Consider the following 9,323-nt stretch of genomic DNA (forward strand, 5'->3'; position numbering starts at 1 on the left):
GGGACTCAGCATAAAGGTTATGCAAACAGACTAATGTCTGAGGCTCCAACATCACAGGTTCAAAAACCCCCCTGCCCCGTGCCACCATAAGCCAGAACTGAGCAGTGCTCTGGTAAATAAAAAAGAATAAAAATAAAAACAGAGGAAAATGTAAACCCAAAGAATGCACAGTTTTTATTTGTCACTGGAACTTCACTGATTTTTCAGATAGGAAAAAGCAAACGAGACACCACAGCACCAAAGCTTCCTCCAGTGTGGTGGAGGGTGGGCTTGAACCTGGACCAGACACTCAGTAAAGCAGGGCACTGCCAGCAGTTATACAGTCAATAGAGCGAGTTGGTGGCAGAACACCTTGAGGGCACCAAATGCTGTTGAACCGTACACATTAAAACAAGTAATTGAGTCATGTGGATTTCACACCAATATAAGAACCACTGCTAGACCCAAACAAGCCAGCCACACCAAAGTCCTCAGTGCAGCACTCACAGTGTGAGATGCTTAAAGGTTGGTTTTAAACTCTTTTTAACCAGAGCACTGATCAGTTTTGGCTTGAGGTGGTGGTGAGGGGGATTGAAGCTGGGACTTCGGAGCCTCAGGCATAAGAGTCTGAGCATAATCGTTATGCTATCTCCCACCACTTTGTTCTAGATTCTTTGTCATCACCAGAGCTTCACAGCTCCAAGTCAACTAGAGAGACAGGAACAGAAAGAGAAAGCCTTCGTAGCTTCCTGCACTGTGCTAGGGGCTGGGCTTGAGCCTGGACTATGCACATGCAGAAGTAAGTACACTGTCCAAGTGAGTCGCCCCGCTTTGAATTCTCGAGTTACAGACACTACTCTCTAAAACTAGGGACACCAATCTTTTAGAGAAAATAGGATTTATTTTCACATTTAAGGTGAACATCACTGTTCCAGAAAGCACTGTGCATATATATATATATATAATTTATTAAAACAGAAAAAGCCATGTCCACCAGGAAAGACATGTTGGCTTTATCCAGGGCACACACACTCACAGGTCACTTTTGCTTCAAAGTAGAAATTCACATTGACCAGGGGAACGGCTGGCCTCCACTGGGCTCACTCCCAGGCTTATAGGCTACTCTATTCAGGACCAAGGGCAGCAAGCCAGGGGGATTCACAGTAGCTGAGGGAAGGCCTCAGCCTTCACAGAAGCCCTGAATGAGTCTCCCAGGGTAAGCTCTAGGCTTCTGGGGCCTGTGCTACTCAAATCACAGCACAGCATGGTCTGACGTCACAGCCTCATCTTCAAGCAGCCTTGCTAATGGAACCATTCGAGCGAGGAGGAAGACATTAGACAGAGACCCTCACTTCAAACTAGCCTGTTCCCACCCCCAGCGCCCAAGGCACACGCTGAGAAGACGTGACATGGTGGCCCTTCTTACACCCTGAAGAAAGGTGGTGCCCTGTGGAGGTTCACACAGTGATGGCGGGGAGCACCGGCAGCTCAGTGGGGCATGGCAAGCCTGGCAGAGTCACGTGGAGGGTCCCACCCACACACTGTCGCTGCCCTGGAGCCCTGGTGGGGTGGGTTAGCTCAGCTGGCCGCAGTCTGTGATGACGATCTTCTTAGAAGTCTTCCCACTCTTGGAGCCGAAAGACTCTATTTTCTTCACCACATCCATGCCCTCTTTGACGTGGCCAAACACGACATGTTTGCCATCCAACCTGTGAGGAGAGGTGAAGTGGGAGAGCAGAAGTCAGAGTAGTGCAACGTCACACCCAAAGTCACGGCCGCTGGGTCACGGAGCTACTCACCCCAAACAGTCATTCTTAAATAGAGCTCACACCAGAAGCTGGACCCACCCCGCTCCCCCAGTTAAACTCCCTGCTTCAGGCTTTGCTGTGCTCCCCCAAACTCCCCAGAGGATGTCTCCTTTCTAGGTATGCTCGCCCTCTTAGGCCACTAGAGCTAAACCCTTATGACATCATCTCCTTGCTCTGCCCAGGGAGCCCACAGGAAACAGAACCACTCTGAAGATATTAAGAGAGCCATGCAAATAAACTACTTAACAGCCACAAATTCGCAGATAAGGACCCAAGCATGGTGAGCTATTCAATTCATGAAGTCTACAGCAACTCTCAGCTTGAGTGGTCCCAAACAGCTAAAAGCAGCCTGGCCCAGTACAAGCAAAGCCCGTCCTGCTTAGAGTCCACAGTAGAACTTCAGGACCCCTAAAAGAGTTTCCTGGAAACAGCAGCATGGGCAGAGCCAGCAACCGTCTCTCTAGCTCTAACATCTATGTTCCTTCTGCTCTGGAGTCCAGAGACAGCTAGCACTCACCCCAATATGCAGAGCAAAGGCCGGGAAACAAGCTCTAGTAAGCCTCAGTTCCTGGCCAGCTGTAGCCCCTCTCTACTCCAACCACCCCAAGGCTAGGACACAGGGGACTTTGGGCAAAGAAATGTATTCCTAGTGGAAGATTTACCAGGAAGACAGTCCTAAAATTCATATGCATGTGGAAAGGGGGCTTTTAAGGGGTCAGCGCTATCCTGCAAGCCATGCTAATGTCTGATGAAACATCTGAATCTCCCCTGCAATCTTTTCCAGGGGGACATCAACCCCAAGATTGGTGAGGTTAAACTGAGCAAATGGGCTTCTGTCAGGTCTAACATGTTTGACCTTTCCCGACAGTGTGTGGTGTGCGCAGAGTGCACTGTAATGGTGGGAAGTCCAGTTAAGGCAGAGTTGAGAAAGCTTCTCCCTCAACCTTTTCATAGACTTCTTTCCCTCACAGAGACAGGTAGGACAGACACAACCTCAAGTGACCTTCTTTGAAGCCCAGGAACTGTCCACCAGCAACACAGCTGCCCCGGCTCCCCACGGGTCCTAGAGCCAGGAGCAGAGACTCACCAGTCTGTCTTTATGGTACAAATGAAGAACTGCGAGCCGTTGGTGTTGGGGCCTGCATTTGCCATGGATAAGACACCTGCAAAGACAAGTGGGCATGAGGCGTACTGCTCCAGGAGGCATCTCACCTGGGAAGTTGTTCAAAAGAGCAGACTAGCTCCCCGGGGTCAATCATCTTTTATTTTATAAGCCAGAACACTGCTTGACTCTGGCTTCTGGTGGCGCCATGGATTGAACCTGGGACCTCTGGGACCTGGGCCATGTAAAGTCTGCAGCATAAGCTGCTATGCTCGTTTCCTGGTCCCTCTAATACCAGAGAGAGAAAAGGACCTTGAGACAACCCTGGCCTTCTCCACATCCCACCTGGCTCTTTAGTGCTGTAATGGTGATGCAATGCTGGGATTGCACTTAAAGGCTCTCTCTCCTAAGTTGCCAAAGGAACACCTGTCTTTTCCCGCCCACCCTCCCCCATTTTATTTGGAGGTTAATGGTTTATATCACAATTGTCTATACATGGACCCCATCTCCCCACTCCACATCATAGGTGTCTGCAACAGACTCTCACACCAAACTCCCCTCCAAGCCCCCTTCTTTTTTTAAATATTTATTTATTCCCTTTGTTGCTCTTGTTTTATTGTTGTAAGCATTATTGTTGTTGTCATCGTTGTTAGATTGGAAAGAGAGAAATGGAGAGAGGAGGGGAAGACAGAGAGGAGGAGAGAAAGATAGACACCTGCAGACCTGCTTCACCACCTGTGAAGTGACTCCCCTGCAGGTGGGGAGTCAGGGCTTGAACTGGGATTCTTATGCTGGTCCTTGCACTTCGCGCCACCTGCACTTAACCCTGCACTACAGCCTGACTCCCTCCAAGCCCCCTTCTTACATTCCTTCCCCAGAATTCCTTGCTTTGGTGCAGTACTCCACCCCTGTCCAAGTTTCACCCTGAGTTCTCCCTTTCTGACTCTGTCTTTCGAGTTTCACCTATGTGTGCCATCAACCAGCACTCCTCTCTCAGGAATGTTTAAAAAAAAAAAAAAGTCCTTTTTTAAAACTATCTTTTATTGGCTAGAGACAGCTAGAAATCAAGAGGGTAGGTAGAAGTAAAGAGGGTAAGAGGCAGAGAGACACCTGCAGCACTGCTTCACCACTTGCAAAGCTTTCCCTCTGCAGGTGGGGACCAAGAGCATGAACCCCGGTCCTTCCATACTGTAACTTGTGCACTTAACCACATGCACCACTGCTTGGCCCCAGGAATGTGCGTGTGTGTGTGTGTGTGTGTGTGTTTAATGTAAGAGCTCAGAATGAAAAAAAGCCCTGGGAAGATCCATTAGACCAGCCCTGATGCTGAATGAAACCAACTGCATCATCAGAAATCAGACTGCAGCCTCCCAGGTCGGTCCTGCTGGGCAGGGTCAAAGCCTCAGGACAGGTAACGAGGAGTGGCACCCCTACGCACCTGGTCCCACGTGCTTGAGGGTGAAGTTCTCATCAGGAAAGCGGCTTCCGTATATGGACTTGCCCCCTGTGCCATTGTGGTTGGTGAAGTCGCCCGCCTGTGAACACAGAGCACTTTCTGAGCGGATGCTGCCAAGGACAGTATGCACATGCAAAATAAAACACACCTTCAAAATTTTAGACCACGGCATTCCAGTTTCTGAATGATTCATTTTTTTTTTTTTGGCAGAGTTTTAAAATGATCTGTGGAGGATCAAATGTCAGTTTGAGAGGATTCTTGGTGTTCCAGGAATTTTCAACCATATAAAGAGGGCGGTGGCCAAGTGTCTAACCCCATGCTGGGCCTGGCCCAAGCCCAGTTCACTATGCAGTGTCCCCTTCCATGTCCCGGTATTTACACCAAGTTTTGCAGCCCCGGGATAGTCTGTCCAGGGCTGGTCTCCTTCCTTAGAGCTTGTTAAGGGAGGTTCAGCCACAAGAGCCCAGTGCTGGCCCCTATGTAAGTGCTGCCCAGCTGGTCAAAGTCCCAGGCTGCGCTGCCCTCTCCTGAGAGAGTTCCTCAGGTAAGAGGGGTAACCTGACCAGCCTGGAGAAGCACCACAAATGCAGAGAGGGGTCCCCAGAGAGAGATAATTTGAAGCTCTGGCCTAGGCCACCTCTGCTGCCACCACCTCATGCCACAGAGAATCCTCCAGTGTTGGAAGTCTCTGCCCATGCCTTGCTGGAGGGTGTCCTGGGTTAAGAGGCCCACATCAGGTCTGGCTTCCCCCACAACCTCAGGCAGAGTGAGGAACCTCTGTAGCAAAAAAGCCACTGGGCCTGTCACTTCCCTTCCCAGAATCTGCCACACCTAGCGCATCAGCAGGCCCAGCCCCTACCCACCATCACTCACTATGACATGACTGACAACAGCCACCAGGCCGGGTTGGAGGGAGTGGGGGAGAGCACTCCGGGCTGAAAGGACTTCAAAGGTCAGGACACCCATGCCCCTGCTTCTAGATGTGCTGGTTTCAGGCTGCTAATCCCTGGCCCAGCAGAGACTGACCTGACAAAAGGCAGCCCACACCACACCTACTCCAAAACCACTGAGGTAACCCTACTAGCACTTTTGGAAAACAGTCATGACCCATGACCGAGAACACATTCATTTAACAGAGACAAAGGCCCGTCTCTGGAAAGAGAGGAGCCAAGTCCAGACTTGTAAGTTCTGTGTCTCCTCCTCCTTCTCCTCTGTCTCCCGGCCACATGCTCAGGGGGATACAGAGGGGGACAGGGTCCGAGAGTACCTGGATATGCAGGAGCTCTGTAGCTTAACATGCTAACATGCCTAAGTGCATCTACATGCCAGGTTTCCCTCCATGGACCACACTTTCCCTACCCTGCTGGGCAAAGGCTGTCTTGCCACTTGCCTTGCTGCAAGGTCCATGGTAGTGAGACCAGCTCTAGCCCCTCAGCGTGAGCATGCTGGAAGCCGGAACAATGGTACATGCTCTGTGGTCAGTGTTCTCCAAGCAGGCCTGTGCTTACCCGCTGCAGCAACAACCCTGCCACATGGTCCCCACCACTGAGCCCACTTATAGGAGAGGAAACAGAAGCATAGAGAAGGCCACCTTACCTGGCACATGAAGGAGGGAATCACTCTGTGAAAGGTGGAGCCTTTGTAACCAAAGCCCTTCTCTCCAGTACACAGTGCCCTGAAGTTCTCTGAGGGTTCAAAGAAAAGGCAAGTAAGTAAGGCCAGCCTCAACTACGTACCCACTGTGTCTAGCCCCTTCCCACAATGTGGACCACGTATAGAAGACCCCTGGGTCTGCTCTGGCTTTGTAACCTGGGATACGCCATTCTCTCTGGCAGGAAGAAATGATCTCACGGGAAACATGCCTTCCACTGACTCTGAGGTGCCCAATTACTAATGCACCAAGACCCAGAGAGAGAGAGAGAGAGAGAGAGAGAGAGACAGCTGCCCCAGAACACCCAGTAACCAAGCCACATATGATACTCCCAACTGGTTGTCTCCAAGTCACCCGAGGCCACTAATCTCCCTGGCCCACCCGTCTAGCTTTGCCTCTTCTGTCAAGAACAGATTTGGGAGGCCTCAGGACCCCTGTCTTACCTGCTGTTTTGGGGACGACATCTGCCTTAAGCTGCAGGAAGACAAGAAAAAGGCAAAAGAAGGGGATGAATGAAGGAATCTCACCACCCAACACCCACACAGGCCATGGAGACAGTACAGCAGTGCCATTCCTTTCCTGTTACCCCAGCCCTGTGTAGGAGGCCACCTAAGCAGGTATCATTTCTGCCAGCTGCTTCCTGGACCCAAGACTGGGAGGTGGCTGTGCTGGTTTCCTAACCTGTCAGAAGGGATGACCCTGCCAACTCAGCCTACTTCTGGGGTCAGAACTGGCAGAGCCACTGGGGAGGAACCATGGGATGTGAGGGGCAAGGAAAGTTGGTACCTCATCCAAGCAGGTCTTTGATCTCCTAGCTCCATGAGTCACTTTTGCGCTATGCCATTCAAATAATTGTGCCCACAACAGGAAACTGAGGCCCCACCCCTCCAAAATGAGGTGGGGGGTGGGCCTGAGAGTTATAAGGGGTCCCTCCCCCTCCCCATTTGACTCTTTATTTCTTACTTTGTTTTAAAAGGCCCAAACTCTGGGGCAGGTGCTGGGTGTCACATCCCTCTCCTTCCTACCCCATGTGGCCTACGCTGAGGTTTCTTGGTAAGGAGTTATGGGCCCAGGGCCCTAAAACTAGCAGGAGGGTCCCCCTGGGGTGCAGGCCAGCCCAGAGGCTGAACAGGAGGGGAGCATCTTCTCGCACTCCCCAGGACCCAGGTGTAAATCTGATGGCAGGGGGCGGGACCTGGGCCGGGACCAGATCCAAGTTACAAGGACAGCCACGTGAGCGCCTCCCCGCCGGTCGCGGGAACTCCAGACTTTCACACCCAGAGATGCCAGAGGCCCTGCCCCCTCCCTCCGCCGGCGGGTGTCTCCTCCCCCCACTCCCGGGCCGCAGCGCCCCCGTCCTGACCTTGGGCTTTCTCCTCCCCACGTGCGCTCCACCAAAGTGCCCATGGGGGCCGGAAGAGACCGACTTGAAATCCAGTAGTAGAGGTGGGGAAACTGAGGCCCTGAGCCCGCGCGAGGGTTGCTCAGGCTTCCAACCACCACCACCCCGCCCTCTCCCCCCAGGAACCGCGACACTGCGCCGGGGCAAGATCCAGGACAGCCCAGAACGGTCCGCCCCAGCGAGCTCTCACCTCCAGCACAACGCGGCCCAGCGGCTGTCCGTCGGCGCCCACGTCCAGGTACACTAGGGGGTTCCCGGAGGACGAGCCGCCGCCACTGCCGCTGCTACTGCCGGCGCTGCAGGCTCGGGCAGCCGGGAAGAGCAGAGGCGCCGAGCGCGGGCCCCGGCACAGGCCCAGCAGGCGGGAGCCGCAGCGCAGCGCCAGCATCGCGGGCGCGAGTCGGGTAGAGAGCGCGGCAGCCGGGACGAGGAGAGCCGGAGAAGGTCACGCGCGGCCAGTTCGCGGAGCCGGCCAAGGTGGCGTGCCGCCGCCTTTATAGCCCTTGCCGGCCTCGAGGCCCCGCCCCCTCCGGCCCCGTCCGCGGGCGGCCCCTGGCGGCTCCAGGAGGCAGTGCAGCCATGCTAGTCCTTGGGAGCACAGCCAAGAGTCCTAATCCATGAGAAAAAGGCTAAACTGTGGTTAACTTCGAAATGTGAATTGTCCGTGTGCTTTCACTTGAATCTAAGTTTACATTCGAGCCCATATCACACGCTGCCCTCCCATAAGGCCCTTCAGACCGAGGTCTAGGCCCTTGTGGCAGGGCCGGCAAGATACCTCTCCTGGATAGTGTTACCATCTTTACCATGTCCTCAAACCAGATCCAGCTTGCCCCCCCTCCCCCACCCCATCACACTGGAGGAAACTTTGATGCTGTCATGTCTTTCCTTCTCCCTCTATCCTACCCCAGACTCTGAACCAGTTGGTGAGGAGTCAGGCAACACAGTGCGGGCCCATGCAAGTTTATGTCAGAACAGAGCATTCAAGGTTCATGAGAATATTGGCTTAGCACTTTTCTAGAGTTTCCTAATCCCCTCTCTGTTCCTGGCTAGGGAGAGAGGGTCAGCTAATCAATGTCAACATCATCCCAGTTGTACCTTGAAGCTTAAATGTCCCCTAGGTCCCAACTTCACACTGTCCTGGAAAATGGCTTCCTTGTTGTTGTTCTTTGTTTGTTCATGTGTTTTTACCAGAGCACTGCTCCAGCCTACAGTGGTGTGGAGGATTGAACCTGGTACCTTGGAGGGTCAGGCATGAACGTCTGTTTTTTTTTAATATTTATTTATTTTATTTATTCCATTTTGTTGCCCTTGTCGTTTTATTGTTGTTATTATTGTCGTCATTGTTGGGTAGGACAGAGAAAAATGGAAAATGGAGAAGGGAAAAGAAAGATACACACCTGCAGACCTGCTTCACCACCTGTGAAGCTACTCCCTTGTAGGTGGAGAGCCAGGGGCTCGAGAGAGTCTGTTTTTTTGTTTTTTTTAACCCCTCCAGAGTTATCATTGGTGCTGGCATGATGAATTCACTGCTCCTGGTGACCAGTTTTTCCATTTTAGTATATAGGGCAGAAAGAAATTGGGGTGGGGGGAGTCGGGCTGTAGCGCAGCGGGTTAAGCGGGTTAAGCGCAGGTGGCGCAAAGCACAAGGACCGGCATAAGGATCCGGGTTCGAACCCCGGCTCCCCACCTGCAGGAGAGTCGCTTCACAGGCGGTGAAGCAGGTCTGCAGGTGTCTGTCTTTCTCTCCTCCTCTCTGTCTTCCCCTCCTCTCTCCATTTCTCTCTGTCCTATCCAACAATGATGACAATGATGACAACAACAATAATAACTACAACAATAAAAAAACAAGGGCAACAAAAGGGAATAAATAAAAATAAAATAAAATATTAAAAAAAAAGAAATTGGGGGGGTAGAGATAGAGATAG

At 52.3% G+C, this 9,323-nt stretch overlaps 1 protein-coding gene across 1 annotated transcript; it reads right to left on the minus strand.

Annotated features, from left to right (window-relative positions):
• Nucleotides 1-887: 887 nt before the first annotated feature.
• On the minus strand, nt 888-7,886 carry PPIF (peptidylprolyl isomerase F). The gene is made up of 6 exons (XM_007539400.3): nt 7,589-7,886; nt 6,440-6,470; nt 5,942-6,030; nt 4,328-4,424; nt 2,875-2,950; nt 888-1,688 (listed from the first exon to the last, which is right to left on the minus strand). Exons 1-6 carry the CDS (start codon nt 7,784-7,786, stop codon nt 1,553-1,555), a joined length of 627 nt encoding a protein of 208 aa, XP_007539462.1. The 5' UTR covers nt 7,787-7,886; the 3' UTR covers nt 888-1,552.
• Nucleotides 7,887-9,323: the final 1,437 nt, after the last annotated feature.

The sequence above is a fragment of the Erinaceus europaeus genome, chromosome 1 (genome assembly GCF_950295315.1).
Source record: "Erinaceus europaeus chromosome 1, mEriEur2.1, whole genome shotgun sequence".
In the NCBI taxonomy this organism is placed as follows: Eukaryota; Metazoa; Chordata; class Mammalia; order Eulipotyphla; family Erinaceidae; genus Erinaceus; species Erinaceus europaeus.